The sequence below is a fragment of the Lingula anatina genome, chromosome 1 (genome assembly GCF_051362555.1).
Source record: "Lingula anatina isolate TDL-2025a chromosome 1, LinAna3.0, whole genome shotgun sequence".
Taxonomy (NCBI): Eukaryota; Metazoa; Brachiopoda; class Lingulata; order Lingulida; family Lingulidae; genus Lingula; species Lingula anatina.
In genome coordinates this window covers 33524806-33549874 of record NC_141767.1, presented here as the reverse complement: position 1 = coordinate 33549874, position 25069 = coordinate 33524806, and the positions used below count along the sequence as shown (strand labels likewise).

General features: G+C 33.7%; 1 protein-coding gene across 2 annotated transcripts in view; it reads left to right on the top strand.

Annotated features, from left to right (window-relative positions):
- Positions 1-25069, top strand: part of LOC106165675 (putative sodium/potassium/calcium exchanger CG1090) — a 28941-nt gene that overhangs the window by 308 nt on the left and 3564 nt on the right. Inside the window, exons 2-9 of one of the 2 annotated variants that reach the window (XM_087017119.1) lie at positions 15715-15912; positions 16490-16590; positions 18020-18106; positions 19049-19149; positions 21090-21307; positions 22884-22973; positions 23934-24164; positions 24455-24556. In XM_087017119.1, coding sequence (XP_086873245.1) covers positions 15715-15912; positions 16490-16590; positions 18020-18106; positions 19049-19149; positions 21090-21307; positions 22884-22973; positions 23934-24164; positions 24455-24556 — 1128 coding nt within the window. The remainder of the gene's footprint in view (positions 1-15714; positions 15913-16489; positions 16591-18019; positions 18107-19048; positions 19150-21089; positions 21308-22883; positions 22974-23933; positions 24165-24454; positions 24557-25069) is intronic. The other variant, XM_087017126.1, reaches the window with a different exon arrangement.

The window sequence follows — 25069 nt, the reverse complement described above, 5'->3', positions numbered from 1 at the left end:
CCCTTTAATAAATGTCAATTATCTGTTATATTTTCCATGAATTCCTCAAGTGTGGTCACTGGTATATCGATAGAATAATAGTAACCACCACAATCGATTGGTAGTTTGTGGTCAATTGATTTAATCAGTTTAGAGTTAACGCTATTAATTTATATTAATTAACCAAGTTATACAAATTTAATTTAAATGATCACATTTAAACTGTGGTTTTTAAGTTCCTTAGCGGATACATTACAAAATAATAACACATTATTAATAGTTGTCTAAATACTGTATATAACTCATTTATCATTTGATAAGATTAGAGTGACCAAATTAGAATTGACATTTTCATTGCCTTTTTATTTAAAAATGAAGATAATTTATGGGTTTTGCTAGGTTTATGCAGTTTTGTCATCTGGATGTGTTCCCAGATTTATTGTATAGATTAGGTGGGGCCCTCCAAATGAGGGTTTGATCTGGACACCTAGCAATGATGGCCAGCCACCCCACTTCTTGACCGCTGCTTAATTTGTCCATTTGTCTACTAGAGCAATACGGGAAATACCATGCAATGACTATGGGCTGGTGATTTTGTAACTGGGACAGTCATATCTCAATCTTAATGACTGGGAGGATAAAAATAGTTTAGCCAGAATACACATACTCAAAACTTTTTAGCAAGAAAATACCACCAGAAAGTCTAGAGTCTTTTTTAACTTCTTTATTAGATGTCAAAGACATGGTGTTAAATATATGGTATAAAATTTGCAGGCTGGCAAGTGTTAGAAACATATAGGTGATAAAAGACTTATAGGAAGATATTTCTGATACTGTTATGCATTCTCATACCTTGGTGTACAAGTAGGCTCTACATGAATTAGTTGTCAATGTGGGCCCTTGGAGGAAGGGATAAGTGCTTTGTTCTTCAATCTTGAAGAAAATTGAATTTTTGGGAAGGGTACTTCTTGTGTTAAGATATTTGATTTATTGTTTCTTTTTAGTATGTTATTTGTATTTTATTTGAATAGTTATTGATTATGCATTTATCATGATAAAAATCAAAAGATCACGATGAAATTAAGTCTGCCAGGGTTGTTGTTGACAGAGACTAAATTATCCATACACGGCTATATGAGGCAGTTACTAGTAGACATGATTTTTATCTCAAGCACTCTTATTTGACATTTTATTTTGAGCTGAAGATTTGCAGTGATCCATCATCCCTCCCATATGAATTGGCAGTTAGGTTAAATCAGCAGTCAGTTGAAGATGAGTTGAATATATCCCAAGTTTCTATTTTGAAAAATTACATTTTATAAATCCCTTGGACATTGTATAGCCTACCCATGATTTTAACCTTTACCACTTTCATGTATTTTTCCTGGGGGATTTAGGTTAATAGATGGAACTCTTTATGTAAATAAAGATTTCATTTGACTGATCTGTTGATCAATACAGATTCAAGGGGAGATAAATGAATTTAGGAAATATTACGAAATTACTATTCTGTGATATCATTTTGCTTTTGAAATAATACATAATACGTCTTCCCAGCAAAATCTAGCTTGTGTGAATGAAGTTTGTGTGAATAATTTTTTTTTTTTTTACCCAAGAGTGAAGTAAGTGCCAAGTGGTACTGTGTGAAAAGGAGGTGACCACAAATTACAGGTGCCTTTTATAGCTGAGTTAACACTGTGGTCATATGAGTTACAGCCTGATGAAAACTATGAAATATAAGTGCAAATCTTCCTTTTTTCATAGTTTATAGAAGAAGAATTAAAGTTTGAAATCTTCTTAGTGTAGAGAAAAGTACATAAATGTGACTCATCAGGAGTTAAACAGTGCACTGTTTCAGTTACCACTGACATTTGAACCAAAAAAAAATGTATAAAATGAGGTAGAAACACAATGATTATATGCTTGAAATGGACCAGCTCATCTGCAAGTCACATTCGAATTTTAATGTGCTTCCAGTTTTGTCACATCATTTCTCCATCAAGAGGAGACCAAGGACAAACGTCACTGAAAGATATATTACACGCATAACGCATTAGTGGCATTATTTGAAGTTATCCAAGGTCATGTTTTTAATATTAATTGGATATTTTTGTTTAGTTTTTCCATTGTAATTTGAATCGCCCAATATCTAATTAAGTCCACTCCTGACACTAGGCCCCATTCCCATAGTCACTATTGGTCCACATAGATCGACCCAACTCTGTGGGGACTCCTGCTGAGTGCAGTAGGTTAAAGATATTAACATGCTTCCTCCAAGGGTTGAGTAGAATACAGAAAAGCTGGTGATTATACGAGTTTGTTGGAAACGAGGAGGCGTGTCATTCAGTTATTAAGATTATTGCACTTAGCGAGAGTCCCTGCAGAGTCGGGCCGATCTACTTGGACTGATGGTATCTGTGGGAATGGGACCTAAGACTGTGACCATACAACAGTCTCCGTATCAGCTAACAAGGATCTTTTATGTACAAAATACATGGATAAGAAGACCTTACACATTTAATTACCTAGTGTTAATTAGTGGACCCACAGATTATACATTTTAAACAATAAGAAGTTCTCTAATAATACTTCACATTTTTAAGTTCCGAAAAGCCACACTTGCTGAAAAATGCCTTAATAGTTCTTAGTTTATGTCCTGCACAATGTAAAAAATGATTATATTTAATTCATGTGAAACAGTGCCATGTTGGCAGTTCAGTCACATTGAAAATTCAAATCTATCAATAATATGTATGTTCATCACCAACACTCCTTTTTTATTAATAAACAGACGGGACAGACGGGACAGACGCTTAAGCCGGCCAAGCTGACAGTAATCTAGTGAGACTCCCCACAGGGATAGATCGATCTAAAAATCTATGGAAATGGGGTGTAAGATGATTGCACTTAGTAAGAGTCCCTGCAGAGTTGGGCCGATCTACTAAGAATGATGGTATCTGTGGGAATGGGATCTAAGACTGTGACCATACGACAGTCTCTGTATCAGCTAACAAGGATCTTTTATGTACAAAATACATGGATAAGAAGACCTTACACATTTAATTACCTAGTGTTAATTAGTGGACCCACAGATTATACATTTTAAACAATAAGAAGTTCTCTAATAATACTTCACATTTTTAAGTTCCGAAAAGCCACACTTGCTGAAAAATGCCTTAATAGTTCTTAGTTTATGTCCTGCACAATGTAAAAAATGATTATATTTAATTCATGTGAAACAGTGCCATGTTGGCAGTTCAGTCGCATTGAAAATTCAAATCTATCAATAATATGTATGTTCATCACCAACACTCCTTTTTTATTAATAAACTGAGATAATGATAGTATGTGATAAGCAGAATAGCCAAGTTGAAGGTAACTGGAATTGGAAAGCTGAATATTCTAGCTCAACAATTATTGGAGCATTGGAACAAAAGAATGTGACCAATTGGTATTGCATTATATTAAACATGAGCGTTTATTTTTGTAATTTTATTTATTTATACTTTTTCGCTCATGTCAAACTGGTAACCACTATACTTTAAAATAAAAGACTCGTATTCCACAACATTTTGGATGTATAAGTGTTTGGAGACTGATTAAAAAGTCGAAAACAATTGCTGTATTCTGTTCTTTGCATGGGGTAAAACAATCAATTTTTTTCCTTGCCTTGACAACAGTTTGGACTAAGTGTTCACCAAGTTGGCTACTGATTGCCCTGTGGTCCTGTACTGCAGATTTTGTATTCTTGTCAAGTAACTATCCTGTAGATGTAATACATTTGCACACATGCAATTGTCAAATTGATTTTTTTTCTTTTCTTAAAAAAAATTTTTGCCTGCTGCACTCTTTCCTAGTATTATTGACTTTTTACGATCAAAAGAAAAGGTAATGCACATAATTTTTTTGTATAATTACTTTTTTTTTAGAAGTTTAAGTGTACTTCATCTTAAAGTACCTAGTAATTAACTTATTGTAGGATTGCTATTGTGAATTGATAGCTGAACTTCTTGGTTTTGCAATACATTAACTGTTCCCACTTTTAAATTTTAGAAAAAATAATTCCTTGCTTTCCTTCCTGCTGTAAAATGCAGGTGATCGCTCATGCAGAAGCATTGACCTTAAGTGGTTTCGGCAGTGTGTTCAATTATTCAGTCTTGATCTGTCAGGCCTACCCAACTACCCGACTCGGCACCGAATGATTCCGAATTCACTGATCTACCGGTGAATTCAGGATCATTCAGTGCCGAGTCTGATAGTTGGGTAAGCCTGTCTTCGCTCTCTCACTGGATGATCATGCAGTTAAAATATGACAGTTTTTTTTTTCAATCTGAGTCATGAGGAGTCTGGGTGATTTGTGTGTCTGTGGATACGAGTGAAACTGTTTCTATTTTTAAGTTAGTAGATACCCACAATAGTAGTTTCTTAAATGCAGCTTTAAGTCAAAATTATTTCCACCAAGGCACCTTACTTCATGAGGGAATGAAGCTGCAGGTGTTGTAACTGAGGGCTCATTACCAATGAAACTACTGTTCTAGATTGATCCAGCTCTGAGGGGACTCTTGCTGAATGCAATCAGTTTAACAGATTAACAAACCTCCTCTTGTTTCCAGTGTACTTGTATGATCACTTTTCTGTGTTCTAGTCAATGCCAGGAGGAAGTGTGTTAATCTTTAGATCTGATTACATTCAGCAAGAGTCCCTGTAGAGTTAGATTGGTTTACATAGAATGATATCATTACGGATGAGCCCTAATTTTCTTGCTATTTGCACTTTTAATTTGTTACCAAAAGAAAATTTTACTTTTATTTTTGGATGTGTGAAGATTATGTTCACAACAAGTTTGTGGAAGCAGTTTTCCTTTTGTTTTTTAGATCCCAAATAATCAGATAGATATCTTCACTTGTTTTAGTGACCTATAGCCTACCTGATAGAGGAGAGGCAGATGATGTATATATTAATGGTCACTTTGAGTTGTTTAATCATTTTTATGCACTTGTCTGACCTTATATTACTGTCAAATCTATACATTTTTCATTATAATATTCTAGAATTTATATCTGCACTTGCCCTTACAATGTTTAGTTAGACAGAATGAATCTAACTAATTAATCTTTTAATTCCAGTAGTAAATGAAATATTTTTTTAATCCCAGTAATAGGTCAATTATGTAAAAAAACTGTTTTATGCCAACTGGATGAGTGGTGATCTGAATAAAGTTACAAAATTGCACTTGATAAGATGCAGGCCTTGCCTAGTGATGTTATGTGTTTTGTAGACAGTGATGTATGAATATGAACAAGAAATGCCTGAACTAACATGTTGTTTATTTAGCTGTATTAAAATTACATATCACTATTTTGATTGCTTCCTATTTTAGTTAGGGTTAGGTTAGAAATTTGAACAGTTTGTTTGTTGAGTTTCTTGTGTTAAAGATGCTCAATCATCCAGATGTTGGATAATGACTATCAGCATAAACAGTGCTTTTAGCTGCTGGTTGGCCTTTTAGTGAAGTATTTTATATGGAATTGCAATTTTTACCACTTTCAGTTATGCAGTGATTATGTTTATGCCTCCACCTTGTTGACAAAAAAAAAAAAAAAAAAAAAGATAAATAAATTGATATACTATTTGTTGAGCTCACTGAGTCATCCTTTGTAAGTCAAATGATGATGTAATTTTTAAATCCACACTGGTTTTTTATATTAAGTTAATGATAAATTGCAACATAGCAAAACCTTATATAATTGGCCACAGAAGTGATCTTTGAATTGGCATATGTGCAAGTGTTACCTTTAGTTTGAGCACATTACCTTCAGTCACACCTGTATGACTGCCATTCTTTCTTAACTTACCATCTGTCTTGATCCAATTTATTTTTGATTTCTTCACGCACCAGTGACTGTTTTGCTATTTTTTTTTAGTTTGTTTAGGATGCAGGTGGATTAGCAAGCTGTATTTGTTCTGTTGTCTCGTATTTTTACTGCTAAATGGCATATACGGTGGTTGCTCATTATATTTGAAGAAAATGATATATAAATTTCCACAAAACAAGTAATACTTAAAAAATTTTGGTTCAGATATTTTGAAAAGATGATTTGCTTTGTTTGAGAAAGTAAATTATTGTGTGTGTCTGAAATTTGAAATGATTTATCTTGAAAAATTCAAATAATAGAGCTAGTTAAGCATTACTACAGCAAGTTTGGCATTTGAAAATTTGAAGCAACTACCATATGCTGTGGTATATGGATGATGGACTGGTAAGGCTGGTGGAAATTTTAGATTGTGACTTTGATGTTGGGTTTGTAACATTGGTTTAAACAGTTATGCAAACCAGACATAAAAATATGTTTAAAAGAAATCCTTTTAGCATATTTCTCTCTTGTATGCAGCAAAACACACCCCATTATATATTACATTGAAATAAAGACTATTTTACCATTAGCTGTTCCCTTCGTTCAGAAACCATAAATTACTATTTTAACATTCAATGTAGCCAATTAAGCAGAATTAGCTTTCTTCATTGATCCAGTATATTTTTTTTAATTAGAGTCCATCTGCAGTGGAGAGAATGATATATACCCATTTTGATGTCATTAAGAAAGCATTACTGCATTCTAAATGGTAATGGGTTCTTGATATAGTGGTTGATTTTCCTAACACTACATGTAACCTCACAAACATTTTGGTCCATTTCTGTGTCATCCGGGGTTAACAGATGACTGTCCCAGTGAAAATTGAAACACTTAAAAGGGAAATTACAATTGGGATAGACTGTGTTCTAATGTGCGTGTGCGTGTTTTTTTTTTTTTTGTTTTTTTTTTAGTGAAATAAGGATATATGGTGCACTTTTTGACACATCCTAAATAACTATAACCCTCAGTAGATGGGTACATAGTGATACGTGTATATATCATGCAGAGCTGTGACAGCAGCATTGGTACCATGCAGGACACAATGTCACCATAAATTCTACAGTTAGCGTACTTGTCTCCAATGCGCCATGAAGGGGCAAGTGTCCAAGTTTGAAATTAAAACGGTTTTTTTGGCCAGACGTGTGAAAAAGGGCTTTTGTATAAGGGAGACTGTAGAATTTGAAAGTCAAAATATCTTTAGAACTAAAGTGCCACTTTGTCAGAGAATGGTATAAAAGAAGAGGTTGTTTGAGCTGAAGTGGGGATATAAAAGGGGTTTACAAAAAATCAAAGGATCTCTTTTTTTTCAACATTCCTTAGCTACAATTTAATCTAACAGTTAAGTGAATTTTTAATGAACTTTGGATAAATGGTATTAACTAAAAAGCTTGAGTGGAGTCCAACTATTATGGTTTGTTATATAACTTACAGAACAGGTTTATACATTTCACTAGTTTCCCCTTTAAATATATACCTCTGTATTTTATGAGAACATTTTGTTCCTACTGATTTATCATTTTGAAAAACTCAAACAGTTTTTCCACTGAATGCTAAATAAAGATAAAAATAAAATGGATGATTAAAGGGTTTCTTTGGACCAAAGATAGGATACTTGGCAATGTTTTTGATTCCATCCATTCTTTTTTTCTTCGAAGTCGGTTTCACTGAGGTATGGTGAGTTTTAATACTTCTCTTACTAATGAAACTGCTACTTAAACCTTATCAATCACTTTGATTTAAGGGTGAGATGCATAAATGGATGCTGATTTTGGCTGATATTGCCAAATCCATGTTTATTGTATGCTTATACATCCCCATGAGACTACAGAAAAGTAAACACGCCTCACAAATTTTGTATTTAGAGCAGCAGCATATCTAAATAATAATGATATATTTTGAATTTATTTAACATTTTCTGTTGTTAAGTTCATGTTTGATGAACTTTGATTACAGAACAAACCTCACAGCTGGTCACCAGTTCTATTTGTTCAAAATTTTCTTATTATATGAGTCTATTCTACATTAGTATGATTTAAAAAAAGTTGTACAGTATATACAGTTTTCGTATCATCTGGAAATTTGCCCAAATGAAACACCATTCTGGTCTTCTGGATGGCAGTATCTGTGTTTTTTTATGTACAGACACAGATGTGTCTGTACATATAGCCATCATCTGCGTCTGTCGTCGCCGTCGCTGTCGTCGCCGTCGTCGCCGTCGCCGTGCACTTTTACCGATAACACGATAAGTGGAAAACCATTTTACCTTTTGAATTGAAACTTGCAGAACTGATGAATATTCATAATACGCAGGTCAAGTTCGAAAATCAGCATGATCGGGTCACTTTTAGGGAATTTATGCTGTTTTTTCACTTTTTTCAGCATATATGCAGCACCGATAACACGATAAGTGGAAAACCATTTTACCTTTTGACTTGAAACTTACAGAACTGATGAATATTCATAATACGCAGGTCAAGTTCGAAAATCAGCATGATCGGGTCACTTATATGGAATTTATGCTGTTTTTTCACTTTTTTCAGCATATATGCAGCACCGATAACACGATAAGTGGAAAACCATTTTACCTTTTGGCTTGAAACTTACAGAACTGATGAATATACATAATACGGAGGTCAAGTTCGAAAATCAGCGTGATTGGGTCATTTTTAGTGAATTTAGGCTATTTTTTCTCTTTTTATGTACAGACACAGATGTGTCTGTACATATAGCCATCATCTGCGTCTGTCGTCGCCGTCGTCGCCGTCGTCGCCGTCCTTGCCGTCGTGCACTTTTACCGATAACACGATAAGTGGAAAACTGTTTTTTATTTCAGCTTGAAACTTACAGAATTGATGAATATTCATAATACACAGGTCAAGTTCGAAAATCAGCATGATCGGGTGACTTGTAGGGAAGTTATGCCATTTTTTCACTTTTTTCAGCATATATGCAGCACCGATAACACGATAAGTGGAAAACCATTTTACTTTTTGGCCTGAAACTTACAAAACTGATGAATATTCATAATCCGCAGGTCAAGTTCGAAAATCAGCATGATCGGGCCATTTTTAGGGGAGTTATGCTATTTTTTCACTTTTTTCAACATATATGCAGCACTGATAACACAATATAAGAAAAACAGATAGGCCAATTGTCATTATACTTACAGGAGTGGTCAATCTTACTAAAATGCAGGTTAAGTTCCAAAATCAGCATAATCAGGCCATTATTTTAGAAGTTATGCTGTTTTTTCACATTTCCTCAGATTCAATTGTTAGGCATGTTAACAGTGTCATTATTGAACTAATAAGATATGTAAAAGTGTTTGTTTGACATTTCCTGCATCTTTATGACATTGTTAGTTGATTATGTAAAAATGATGGTAAACTTGATATCGTGTATTGTGTAATAAAGTGTCAAAAATGGAAATAAACTCATATCATTGCAGTTTGTCAGATTCATTCATCTACTATCTTCAGAATCTCAGAATGGAGGAAATTGGACATTTAACACTGTTCTATTGATATTTTTCCCATCTCATCAATTTTCTTAGTTGGTCATATACAAATGGTAGTAAACTGTTTATTTTGTTTTATGTTAAAAAGGGTTTTAAAAATGGAAGAAAACCCATTGCAGAACAGTGCTGTCATGTTTCAGCATATATGCAGCACCGATAACACGATAAGTGGAAAACCATTTTACCTTTTGCCTTGAAACTTACAGAACTGCTGAATATTCATAATAGGCAGGTCTAGTTCGAAAATCAGCATGATGGGGTCATTTTTAGGGAAGTTATGCTGTTTTTCACTTTTTTCAGCATATATGCAACACTGATAACATAAGTGAAAAATCATTTTACCTTTTGGCTTGAAACTTGCAGAACTAATGAATATTCATATTACGCAGGTCAAGTTCGAAAAGCAGCATGATCAGGTCATTTTCAGGGTAGTTATGCTGTTTTTTCACTTTTTTCAGCATATATGCAGCACCGATAACACGATAAGTGGAAAACCATTTTACCTTTTAGTTTCAAACTTACAGAACTGATGAATATTCATAATACGCAGGTCAAGTTTGAAAATCAGCATGTTCGGGTCATTTTTAGGGAAGTTATGCTGTTTTTCACTTTTTTCAGCATATATGCAACACTGATAACATGATAAGTGGAAAACCATTTTACCTTTTGGCTTGAAACTTGCAGAACAAATGTGTATTTATAATACGCAGGTCAAGTTTGAAAATCAGCATGTTCGGGTCATTTTTAGGGAAGTAATGCTGTTTTTTCACTTTTTTCAGCATGTATGCAACACCTATAACACATTTGTGCTATATGATGGTACTGTAGGAATGGGTGATCACTAATTAAATTAAGGTCTATAAAGTCACTTGCCTACTCATTAATTTTCAATTGGCCATTAAATGAGATTACATAAAACACTCCTTGAGATTTCCCTGTAAAGTCCCATAGGTTTAGCTCTCTTAACTGTGTCACAAAATTAGGATTTGGTGATAATTGTGCAGATAAATGGTGTTTAACATTGCAAATAAATTTACAACAAAAAAAAAGTGATATGCCAACATGCTATAGATGAATAACAGTGCTTTATTTTTCTCAAACTTGGTGGGGTTATTAATATCAAGTTAATACAGCTAGATTGAAAGTTTGAATAGCAGCTTTATTGGAAATTTTACGTTTTATTTAAATTTTTTTTTTAATAATTTTTCAAACACTAGCATCCTCTAGATGTGATTTTTAACTCCCATCCACCAGAGGTGCCGTGCATTTTCTGTATTTTTGTATATAATTGTTATTTCTTCAGATTTAATTCTTGGGCATGTCAACAGTCTCATTATGTAACTAATAAGATATGTAAAAGTGTTGTTTTGACATTTTCTGCTTCTTAACAATATTGTTAGTTGATTATATAAAAATGACGGTAAACCTGTTATTGTGCTTTGTGTAATAAAGTTTCATAAATGGAAAGGAACTCATCATTGCAGTTTGTCAGATTTAATCATTCACTATGTTCAGCATCTGCAAATGGAGCAAATTGGACATTGAAAATTGTTCTATTGATATTTTTCTTATGTCAACAATTTTCCTAGTTGAACATTTAAAAATGACAGTTTATTGATTATTTTGTTTTAAAAAAGGTGTTGAAAATGGAAAGAAAATCATTTCAGTACAGTTATCTCTTGTTTACATTTTGGCATTTTGAAAGTGTGACTCTGAACTTCCATGGCCTTGAAGACCTTCCCAAATCACATTTTCTGAATATTCATGATACTTTTATTTTTTTATAAAAAAATTGATGGTCAATATGCTGTTAAGTATTATGTTTTATTGCATGAAAGTTGAAGAAAACCCTATTTTGGACACTGCTGCCAGGATAGCGATTAATGGAAAACCATGTTACTTATGATAATCAACCTTACTGAGAAGACTGAAGTGCAGCTTGTGTTGGAAAACCATTGTAATTGTTTTCTGTTTTGAAAGCAATGCAGTAGAGTGCTATTTGGTGCAATAAATGTATATGGATAGTAGGCAATTATTTCAGGGTTATAAAGTAATTTGCTTAATTAATTTTCAAGTTATTTCAGGGTTATAAAATAATTTGCTTAATTAATTTTCAAGTGGCCATTAAATGAGATTACATAAACACACATTGAGATTTCATTGTAAAGTCCCATAGGTTTATCTCTCTTAACTGTGTCACATAATTAGGAATCGATGATTATTATGCAGGTAAATGTTATTTAATATTGAAAATAAGTTTACAAAAAAAATTTTGTGTAACGCTTACATTAATGCTAAAGATGAATAACAGTGCCTTATTATTCTCAAACTCAATAGGGTTATTCATATCATGTTAGTAATTGTACAGCTAGATTAAAAGTTTGAATAGCAGCTTTATTGGTATTTTTTGTTATGTTTTATTTTACATTTTCTTTTAATTTTTTTTTTCAAACACTAGCATCTTCAAGATGACACTTTCAACTGTCATCCACCAGAAGCGCTGTGTATTTTGTTTTTCCACATTAGCAGTTGTGCTGGTTTTTATGTCTTTAAACATTGTGTAATATTATTTTATGCACTGTCATCATTTTTCACATATAGGGATTTTCATTATGTGAATTTGAACTCTCACATATGGTCCTGAAACTGTAATCTTATTGACCATGTTATTCTGTTGTATATATTTTTGAAATTTTTATCTTTTACCTACTGGCATTTTCAGTGTGGGACTTATAACTCCAAAGGGTATGTAACAGTTCACTTGTATTGATACTACCTGTTGTGCAATATTTGCAACTTGACTTTACAGTTAAAGGGATAATAACTGTTCTTTTTTGGCAAATAATTTTTTTTCTAAAAAGTTTTTTTTGTTAAAATCTCTTAAGAAATTATTACAAAGTATAGCCACCTATGGAGGTCACATGGTCTGATGACAAGTTCAGATATCAGAATAATAGCTATGACTGCCCTTTTTGTGGTAAAACAAAATATATTATATTTCTGTGACTTGTTTACACTGTTTAAACTGAAGTTGGATGATTCATATCATGGTTATGCAGCTAGACTGAATGGCAGCTTTAGTGGAATATTTTTTGTAATTTTTTCTTTAATTTTAAATTTTTCAAACTGGCATTTTCAAGATGTGACTTATCACTCCCATCCACCAGGAGCCCTGTACTGTAACTTTGTAACACTTTCTGTATTTTTTTAACTTACAAGTATGATTATATATATATATATATATATATATATATATATATATATAAATATATATATATATATATATATATATATATATATATATATATAAATATATATATATATATATATATATATATTTTTTTTTTTTTTTTTTTTTTTTTTTTAATTGAGTTTAAGCAATGAGTTTAAGAAATTTTCACTTTATCCCATTCTGGCATTTCCAAAGTTTAACTCTTATCAGCCTCAAGCCTTAGGGACTATTTCCAGACCCTATCACGCTAACTGTGGATCGATGTATCTCCAAGGGAATTCTCGCTAAATTGCAATCAATGTAAGTGGCTTAGCTGTCTGTCACGCCTACTGAAACTGGCATGCCAGAATCCTAAGCCGCTTAAACTGAAAGCAATTTAGTGAGAAACCCCTTGGAGTTGGATTGATCCTGTTAGATTGATCTAGGTATGGGAACTCAGTCTAATGCTTGTTACACATTTTACTTTCATCCTAATTCAATGTTATGCACAATTAGAATTTGATGTTGGCTATGCAGTTACAGTAAGCATAATACATTAATGCATCAAAATTGACAGTATCCTATTTCCTGTGCTTTTTTTTCTGTTTTTTGTCTGTACATTTGACAGCTTTGCTGCCTTGTTTATATATTGCACATAAGCACTTTGATTTCTTTGAAATATCTGTACTAGTATATATCTTTGATATAATTGTACTGAATATGTCTTCTGCTTATTTAAATATCAGAAAGTACAAATATACAATACAATGGGGAAAATTGAATTTTACAGATACTGAATTTTTTAAGTCACAATTTAGAACATTCCTACTGAGTGGTAGCAACAAAATTAGAAAGCAGGCTACTCTATAGTTTTATTTTATACAGTTAAATCACCACAAATGCCACATAGAAATATGATTGTTTTGTGATTATGAAATTACGTTTCTGAAAGTTTGATAATTTCTGCCCATTGAAAAGATCAAATTATGACCCTGTTTGAGTATATTCATCAGACATTTAGCACATGAAAAATTCAGAAGAGATATGCAATAAGCATGTTTTCACATCTCTTGTCTCATAAGCTAAACAGGACATGCAGGAAGCCATTTCAACCTTGCATTTGACAGGGAAAAAATCGATTTAAGTATTTTTCCAAGGTTGATTGCTACTTTGAGAAAATAGCCACAGTAAAAACAGACCTATTACCATTACTGAGCAGACTTTGGCACGAAAGATGCCCCCATCACCCATTTTGTGCCAGATTACCTTTTTAACTTTGTACTTGAAATTGGATACCTGCAAAGTAACTATGAAAGCTGCTGTGTCATTACATCTAGGAGTCCTCCTGTGATAAATAGAAAACATGGAAAATTCCACCCATTGGTACAGCACTGGCTGATCATTAGGACATGTTTCAGAAGGGTGTGAATGCTGCATTGTTGGCATTAAGTGCTAATGAGAATGTGGAATGGAGTCTTTTGTAGATATAAAAAGACCATTTTGAATAAATGACACTGGCACACTTCTGTGAGATTTGGTAAGAAAAATTACGGTATCTGCCGAAAAATCATATTTATACATTACTTTATCAGACCTGAAAATTAGAACAGAATTATTAAAGAAACTGAAAACATTTCACTGTTATTTTGATATGATGATTTCATTCTAAATAAAACATTTATGGTGGGTATTAGTATTTCTACATCCCATGGGATGGATAAGCATGTGATAAACATGGATTTGGCAATATCAGTGGAAATCAGCATCCATTTATGCATCTCATTCTTACTTGGTAGTGATTGATAAGGTTTAAGTACCAGTTTCATTACCCAGAGAAGTATTGAGCCAATGTGTGTCCATTAAGAGAAGAAAAATCATGCCAATAATGAATTTAATACTGGTAGACTCGCTCCTTTGGGAGGAATCTTCCCATCGATTTGTAATCAAACTTGCTAGCCCACAAATAGTACCTAGATATACCAGTTCTATTTCGATCTTAAAATAGCTATTTGTATCTTATGATGGGTTCAGTTCAGGTCACAGGGACACAAAAAGCAGTTGATATGAAATGACACATTTTTACGTATATATATTGCCAAAGGCTTTGGAATGAACAGGTTATATTTTACCAGTTGCATGAACTTAATATCTGCAGGTTTTTTAGTTCACATGCTATGTTATAATCTATATGGACACTGGGCTCAATGCATCTGTTAGGTGATGAATACTTAATAACTTGTCAGTGAGACATCTTATTGGAAATGGCAAATCTGGAACAAAAGTCAATGAATAAGGCCCCATTCTCATAGACACCATCGATCTATGTGGTTCGACCCAACTTTGGGGAGATGCTCACTGATTGCAATTGGCTTTACTGAATGACACACCTAGCGCTAAGTAGAATACAAAAAAGCTGATGATTTTAAGAGTACATTGGAACAAGAGGAGGCACGAAATTCAGTTAAGCTGATTGCACTTAGCGAGATTCCCTGCAGAGTTGGATCAATCCACGTAAACCAATGATGTCTATGGTAAAGAGGTCTTAGATATGAGATCTGGTGTAAATTTGAAAACAATATGTATGATAGCCTAAGATTCCAATCGTGCACAGAAAAAGCTTTCGCACTCTGATACACGCAAGCATCTGCCATCATGAATTAAGAAAAATTGCTGAGGGTCCATACAGCTATCTTAGATATGTTTGTAAATGTTATCTTCATGATCAGGGTCTGTGTTTAAATTAATAGCTGTTACATAGATCATGCTTACTACATGGTGGTATATTTTAGAGATAATTGAAGGCATCATAAATCCTCTGCTCTGGTAGTTTTAACTATTGATGGAGGCCAGCTCAAGGACATTAACTTAACTGATACACATAAAATAGTATAGTTGTCAAAGGAGTTTTTTTTTTAGAATTTGGGATGTATCATGGGGTGAGGCTAATTTTCTTAATGCAGAAATGTAAATTTTAGCTTTGCATCACTCTGAACTAATTCTTATGATATTGTGTTAAGTGACAAATGAGTTCCTACATGCCATTCCATGTGATCACTTAGTATTTTATTTAAAATATTAAATCATTATTTCAGATGCCTCAAGAAAGTTGCTTGCCATGCCAAACTGTAGTCCATCTGCCATTGAACAGTTTCCTCGTGACATCTTTACATCGGACCAGAAAAAGTCTGGGGCTCTGGTCATCCATATCCTGGTGGCCCTCTATATGTTCCTAGCTCTGGCTATTGTCTGTGATGATTACTTTGTGCCTTCTTTGGAGATGCTATGTGAAGGTATGCTGAGGTTTTTTTTTTTTTTTTTTTTTTTTTTTTTTTTTTTTTTTTTTTTTTAGGGAAAAATTAAATATTATATTTTATAATATTAAATTACCCATAAGAAAAAAGCCTGACTGTCGATTTCTCTCTCTCTCTCTCTCTCTCTCTCTCTCTCTCTCTCTCTCTCTCTCTCTCTCTCTCTCTCTCTCTCTCATATGTTGTCTATTTAAACAGTTATACATGATGTCATCCATAGCTACAAACTGGATAAAAAAATTGCCTAATGCCTTATCCCGATGTAAGGTTATTGAGTTATCTTCATTCCTATGCTTCAGTACATGCTGGTAATGTGTTCCATATTCTATTCTCATCAGTGATGATTTCACATAAAAACCTAATAAGACGGCAGTACTACAGCAGCCATCATTAAAGCCAACATTACTGGAATTTATCAATTCCCTTAACATTAAAACTCTCTATACTAGATACATCTATAACAGTATTTTTATGGCTAATTTTATATTCATCTGCCTGTCTTTTTGTTTGTTTATTTAACTATTTATTATGTCTCTTTTGCCTCTTTTGCCTCTTTCAGCACTAAATCTCCAATCAGACATAGCAGGGGCAACTTTTATGGCAGCAGGGAGTTCAGCTCCAGAACTGGCAGCATCTGTGATAGGGGTTTTTATAGCTAAAGTATGTAGAGTCTATTTATTTAACTTATTTGAAACTTTTGCTAGAAACACAGAAATAATGCATGTGCATTAATTAAAACAGCAATAACAGCGCACACCCTACATAAAGTCTTCTACTGGTCACTGATGTTTTACTTGACCAGTGATGACCAAACAGGGGACATTATATCACTAGTCAGGTGAAGTAAAAATGACCAGTGGATGGAAAGGTGTTGGTGTAATATTAGCAGACATTGTCAATCCAATGATGGAACCAGCTTTTTGAAAATAAAACACACAACCTCCATATGCATATGTAGTTTGTGTGGGCACCTTATTTGTTGAACATGAATAATTCTTTCCAGAGTCTGCGTGTGTGTGTGTGTATGTGTTTTTGTTATGATGGCTTGCATTTCAAGTTTGCAAATTAGAATACACTGTAGCAGTAAATTATAAAGAGAGGACAATGTGGGTGGTTGTATGAAATATTGGAGGGAAAAGGGTGACTGTTATTGAGAACTAGTTTCTGTTTTTTTGCTCGTGCTGTACCATTTTGAGCAGTAGTTTAACTTGAACATGTGGGTTTTTCCCTTTAAGTGTACTTAACTAAATTGATGTGCTTTAATGGGTGTCTCCTGCTGTTTCAGTTTTAAACCATCCTCAGTGGAACGTCGTAGCTTCTAATTGCTCTTGCTTGGCATGCTGTGCGACTAATGTGTTAACTAAAGAACATACATACTACATGCTGTTTCAACAAAGTAGACTTCATTTTATCACCATGATGACAGGATTTGCAATGTTGATTTATGTTTGAATACAACTCTAGCCAGTGTTATTTCCTCCTTATCCTTCATTTATTGCAGCCCCATTTTTTTATCTTCCATAATAGAAATTATTCAGAATAAGGCTTCGTTCACATGGAATGTCTATTTTCTAAAAATCTATTTTCTATTCGCGCTATCTTATGATCACGGTCTGTGCCCTGAATATCCCGCCGCGTAATTACTGGCAGCGCGAGCCAGTTACTTATAGTAACTTATAGTAAGACATACCGCAAATAGAAAATAGAATTTAGAAAATAGACATTGCATGTGAACGAAGCCTAAGAGAACACTGCCAGAGCACAGACTGCCAGCAAGGGGAAAAATTACTGAAGGGCATAGCAGAAACAATACAAATTCCTTTTAATATTAGTAAACCAAGATGCAGTGGAAATTGTGATTGCTTCATTCTTTCCTGAAAACCTGTAGAGCCTTAAAGAACTTTTAGAACAGAGATTTCTTGTCCATTAACAACAGTCCAACCAATGCAAGTAAAACATATCTCTCTTCATTAGGCAGTTGTACAGAAAAAGACATTTAGGTAATATATACGTAAATATATGATATAAATGCACATTATAAATCTTGATAATTATATGAATTATTGTGATGCTTTTATTTTCATTTCAGAATGACATTGGTCTAGGGACAGTAGTGGGATCTGCTGTATTTAATATTATGTTTGTGATCAGCATCTGTGCTTTATTTGCGGGAATGGTAAGTAATTATTGAAATAGCTGCTCTTCAAACTGAAGCACCATATACATGAATAATATGTGGCCAGTAAACATCAAATATGAACCAAATCGTGCCAGTGCATTTGAAACACTGTAATTTTTTTCCTCAACAAGATTTTATCTTTTCCTTTCTGTTCATTCTTCTTGTCCACTGGGATAGATTAAAATGCATAAAATCTCACATCATGCTTCAGTTTTCTTGGAAATGAACCAGGTCAGTTTCCCTTATGTGTTTTTCGACATTAATTCTTTGAATCTGAGTTTTATATTTGCCAAGTGCACTCATGATCTTTGCAGTATTTTTTCACTGACATTGACATTTGGTCTTCAGGACTGCAGGCAGGAAGGCGCGTGGTTAGAAACAAACCACCCATTTGGCCTGAAAATTTTGATCTAGGTTCTATATGCAATTGTGGCAAAAAAGTCCCCTTTCTCAGAAAAAAAGATCCCCCCCCCCCTTTCAAAGCACTGGCCACCACCTTGACTTAAGTGTCTTGTAGCGTGTAGTTTCAGAAATTTCTTTGTACAGAGTGATAGGAACATGTGAGATGATTGATGGGTAAGTTTATTAGACTCTTGCCGTTGGGAAATGATCAGATAAATTTGCATGCAGTTGAGTTGTGTAGCAATCTCGGAAAACTTGTTCACCTTAATTTCCTATTAATTCTGCTCCATTTTCCAGGGCTTCTGGCTAGGAACTATCCAGGACATATATCCTGTATTTCACAGAGGTCTTAAACAAAAAAGAAAAATCATAATTGACTGGTAATTTCATTAGTAGTGATGATATTAGTTATGAAAAATGATTCTCGAGACATATCAGGTGGAAACTAATACTTCTTTTTCTTGCTGATACACAGAATTCTCTTTATTTGACCAACAGTTTTATACAGTTAATTAATAAACTTTTATTTTCTTCCAGGTAGTTTACTTAAACTGGTGGCCTTTATTCAGAGACTGTGTTTTCTACACAATCAGTATTATAGCTTTAGTCCTAGTAATTCTTGACGAAGAAGTCAAATGGTAGGTTTTCCAATCAGTTAATTGGTTGAGGTTAATGTTGTTGCAGTGTCCTTTTTGTGTAACTGATTTGAGATGAGAGGGTTTTTGTGGTTTTTTGATAAAATTGATAAATTGATGCCTTTCAGCTCATTAATTGATTAATATTTTTCCTAAGGAAAAATATGGCAATGACTCAATCTTTTCAATGGGCATTAAGTTTCATTCTTTTTGATACACAATTTTGGAATCATAGACTCATCACTGTTCTTTTGCTGCATAAAGTAGAAAGGGTACCTGACATTTTAATTTTGTTACTACCACTCATTCAGTAGGAATGTTCTTATTTTAAGAATTTATGACTTTAAAAAATTCAGTTTCTGTTAATTTCACAATTTCCCCATTGAAAAGATTTGTGTTGGAAGAATTTTACAATTGACCCCCCCCCCCCAAAAAAAAAAAAAAAAAAGGAAAAGGAAAAGAAAGAAAGAAAACCTTAGTTAATGCTGTAGGTTTTGTTCTCAAGAAATTGCTTACATTGTGGTATGACATTTCCTCACCCTTAAAAAAATGACAGACCTGAGAAATTTAACTGCTATGCTTTCATCAAATTTTCAAAAAGCAAAAACAAAAATGAATTTGGTCTACCAACCCCTGTTTCCAGAGAATAACCAAAGGTTAACCAACTTTTATCAAGCTTGTCTGGCCTTAAGGGTAAAGAGTTGAAACTTCCTGGAAAATTCAATATTTGCTATTATATTAAAGTCTAACACTCATTGTGTGCCTTTTTATCTTAGCTTTATCTCTGATCCCTAACACTGTTGTCTCATCATTTTCTAAGTAAATATATCAGACACATTACTCTAAAATGCAGTGCCATCTGACAAAGCACGTGAAAATGTCTGACCTTTTTGTCTAAGTGAAGCGATGGGGTTGTGCAAACTCACAATAGAAGATGTGTAAATAAGTTATTACATGATTTTCATATGATACTGCATGTCTAATGAGATGAAGTTATATTGCATTTTTATATTCATATCAAAGAGTTTGTTGAACTCATTTGATGCAGCTAGATATTTATTGAAAATAGTCTTCAAGCCAAATATTTGTGAAAATAGAATTCAAGTGAAATATTTATTGTAATAGAAGTATGGTGCCAGCAATATTTGAGAATATTGTATGGTGGTGAACCACAGTGACTCATTCATATAAAACATATCATTAAATCTAATCTAATCTTTTCACACACACACAATTTTCCATTTTTTCCTGTAGATTCTGGACTTGTGAAAGAAATGCAAATACTGTCATCAATGCTGTCATCATTTTAAAAAATTTAAATTCTTACATATATGAAGAAAAAGAGGGATTGGGGTGTTCAGTTTTTTTTTTTTTTTTTTTTTTTTTTAGATTATTTTATAGATATATTTCTCTATAGCATTTGTAGTGCTTTTACTGTAAAGATAAGACTGCATTCCCATAACCTTATCGTATTAGCAGGTTTGATCTATCTCAGCAGGGATTCTCGCTGAGGAGGAGTCAATGTAATCAACTCAATTGTCTGGCATGCCCCCTTGCAAAACAACATGAACAACATAATGGACCACAAAATTTTCCTGATTTCACCCAAATACTTTGTTATGAGGGTGGGGGTGGGGGGGGGGGGGGTGGCAGACATTTAAGCTGCTTAAACTGAATGCAACTTAGCAACAATCCTCCAGGAGTTAGATCGATCCAGCTAAAACAAGGTTAATGGGAACATGCCCTCAAATTTGAGGATAGCGTGCTTTTCGATTTTCAGTTTTGTTGTTATCACTCAAGGTAAATGTTCTAATTTGAAGGATTTATGACTTAAAAAGTAAAATTCACAATTCTCTCCATTGAAAAGATCGAGTCATTACCATAGTATAAGTTCAGATAAGTTGTTCTAAGACTATATTTTGTTGTCTTTTTTTAAACCACAGGTATGAGTCCCTAACCCTGTTAGCCCTCTATGCAGTGTACTTGATCATCATGTATTTCAATCCCTCCCTGGAGGCTTGGGTGAACACGAAAGTCAAGCCCTGCCACGACGGGTTGATCATCAATGGGAGACAGGACCCAGAGAAGGAGAAAATCATTTATGAGAAGCTGGAACTTAAGAATACCGCATCAGGGGATGATAGTGAATCTGACGGAGAAGGTAAGTGTTTTGCTGTGGGTATTTTCATTGTATTATAAAGATTATATGGTTTTCCTGGTGTAGTGTGAAGGATTAGAATGTAACTGTCTTCTCTTCTATGATAAAATTTCATCAGAAGTGCTTGCCAGTAAGAGAGACTTGGATTCACGCACTGTAGTTTATGAAGATTTCCAGCCCATTTCCCAACTAAAACTTCTTGTATTAGATTTAATGCGATGAGACAAAATTGATTTTGATCTCGAGATGTCCTTTCTTCAAAAATGGGAAACTTGGAAACACCATTACAAGGCACCATTACAAGGCACAGTTAACATTAAAATGCCCCATGGAGTGAATAATTCAAATTACCAGAAAAAGATGGATATGCATTTTCTTGGTAATGGAACCTATACTGTATAACACACACATCTCAGTGCTCACAAAACATGTGCCATATTCAGAGGTAGAACTACTGTATGGAGCATGGTAATAGCCATAAGATTAGACACTGGCTTGGATGATATTCTGTTCATGTGGAAAGTTCATTGTATGGCTTGGGGTTTTGGCTGATCTCATCTTGTGGACTGTCTTCTGGATGTGTTGATGATGTGTGGCCGGTTAAGCTCCACGTTTCGTGTGACACTTTGCCATGCAAATGCATCCATGGTGGCAGGTTACTTAGAGGTTAGTGCTGTGCGTATATGCAGCATACATGCAGATATGCAGCACATATGCAAATATGTTTTTTACACAAGCACAGATTCCATCTATGCTTGTCACTTCTTAAGTTTGACTTGATATGATGCATGCAGCCCTGATGATGCTTAAGAAGTTTGGATTAAAAAAAAGAATTTCACATATGATGTTGATGTTTGCTAAAAAATAATTCTGAAGCAAAGGAGCATTTGGCTTCTAAACAAAGCTATTTTGGCGTCTTTTTTTTTTCTATTTTGAGATATGTGCATTTTTTGTTTCAACAAAATTTGAAGACATTTATAACCAAAATTTCACAAGGTATCCTTGGAAGATATCTGTCAAACCTTTATATCTAAGGTTACTCTCTTGTGTAAGGCTGAAGTAAGCACACATCGGTCGATTGACATACAGGTGAAAAACTCTGTCAGCTGCTCTGCTACCATTTTACTTTAAATATAGTTAATGGTTTGTGTGTTTTTTTTTTATTTTTTATTTTTGTTTTCATTAATATTATCTATGTTTGGGTTTTTCTCATCTTCTGTATGAAAATACCTATTGAAAGACTGGAGTTGAAATAAATGCACCCAAAACTGAATCAACCTGAATGGCTTCACACACTTTGACACTGCTTATGTCACTCTATTGCCCACTTCCTTGCAGCATTCTTCGGGCATATCTTTAACCAGTTTCACACCTGTATAAAATCTATATTAAAACTACTGAAATGTAATCACTTTTTTATTTTACCAAAAATGACTTTTGGGCACATAACTGATTGTTTTAACCCCCCCCCCCCCTTTTTTTTTCAACACTGTATTCCTTTGCTTATGAAAATTAATTATATATATATATATATGTATGACAAAGACATAACATGACATTGCTTACATATCTTTTACAGTGGAGCTTTACTCTTCAGTTTCCAAGAGGAATCTTGACAAAACAAATGGCCATGCTGTAGTTATACATGGCACTGACTCAGAGGTTATGGGTAATTATCTTCTCTACTTCTATTTGACTTTGGTTTTTATAAAACCTCCAATTTTCATGAAAGTGCATTATAATAATTTGTCAGTTTTGACTGGCAATATTTCAAATGGGCACTGGAAATTTTTCATATTACCTTATTTTATTGAAGGAATTCAGATTGTTTTTGATGTTCAACAAATATTGATTGAATTATGAAATGGACTTTTCTTATTGAAAATTGGAGGTTGCTTCCTGCTTATAAAAGTATATATAGGGGTCTAGGACATTGATGCCTGTGTTTCATTGAAGAAATTAAAGAAATGTAAGGACTTCACCTTGGTGATTACACTCAATTGATGCTGTATCTTTTAAGATGAAGTGGAATTTGGTAAGTTTGAATTGGGGTGGTTCATTGTATTGTGCCAGGTATATGGACAGTTTACTCACTATAAACTTTGGCTGATGAGTTATATGTGTGTAGGATACAGGAAACACATCTTTCTCTTTTTTATATTATTATTATTGTTGTTATTATAATTATTATTTTGATATTGATTTTTCAATATTTATTTCAGGGTATATTCTTTGCAATTATTTTTATTAGATGACAGCACTGGTTAAAACAGGACTTGCAATTGTTATCAATGTGTGGAATTTTGATTTGAAAAAAATATGTACACAAATATTCTAATTTTGTGTAAGGTTAATGTATTATAGTTATCATCCTTGTTATCATTTTCTTGTTCTTATTATTACTATTACTATTCTTTTTATTCAATTTCTGTGGAGGGGATATCATTTTTAGGTGATGCATAAAGAGGGGTTATTCTTATTGTATATCTTTAAATTGTGCCTGTCTAAATATATATTTACAGTAAGAATCATGTACAGCAAATTGCATTTACTGATATCTCAAACTCGCTTTGAAAATGTACACAACATAACATTTATTATAATAGTGATTGGTCACACCTGATTTCAGTGAAGCAGCACACCCATTTGGATGATGAACCACACCCATTCAAGATCCCCGAGGGCCACTGTGGACGCTTCCTCTGGGTGTGTTCTCTCCCTCTGAATGTCTTCCTCTTCATCACTGTCCCCGACTGCCGCAGAGAGAACTGGAAGAAGTGGTTCATGGTGACTTTCATCATGTCCATGGTCTGGATCTCTGCATACTCCTATCTACTGGTGTGGATGATCACTATTATAGGTTTGTGTTGTGTCATTTTTATTTGTTCAGGGAACCTACAAATATTTTTTGGGGTCTCAATGAACAAGCAGGTAGACAATTTTCCTGTTCAATTTTTTTTTTTTTTTTTGCAATGCTATGAAACCATAGATAAATTGAGCCAGCAATACCTCATTGACTTGCTCCACTGAAAGTAAAATAAGGGTTAATACTAATTTTGCATGCCAAAAGTTGATTTAATGACTATTTCAGTAGATCTACTTCTTTGTTTTCATGACATGATTTCTCTAATACTCTTCTCTCCTTAACAGGTTACACCCTGAACATCCCAGATACAATGATGAGTATCACATTCCTGGCAGCTGGAGTCAGTGTGCCAGATGCCATTGCCAGTCTTCTGGTGGTCAGGGATGGTGAGTTGTCCTTTTGATTGACCAGGGACCCTAACTAGGTGATATTTAAATGTTGTATCCGGTCATTTTCATAATGATAATAAGATTTTCCTGGTAAATGCACATGAGCAAGTGATTCTTAATTCAGAAAAATGTTTTCATGGTCCCTTGTGTAAAGATGATGGAAAAGTGAATTGTCTCTTAAGAGATTGGAGGTGCTTGATGAGGGCCTCTATTGAAGGTTTGAAGCACGTTTCAGAGTTAAAAAATGTTTAGTATCTTTAGAAACCATTCAGTTTTTTATGCTGATTTGTTTTTTGTTACATCATTTGTCATGTTTGAAATGACAAAATCAGCCGTAAAAATAAAACAGAATCATTCAATATCTTGGGAAGTCAGTCATGATTGTGATGAAATAAGTAACAGCTTGCTGTGGCACAAACCCTTTTAAACCAGATACCCATATAATTGATACAATTATATTCCCTTTGTTAAATGATAAATGATTATAAATTTTTTATAGAATATAGTAGA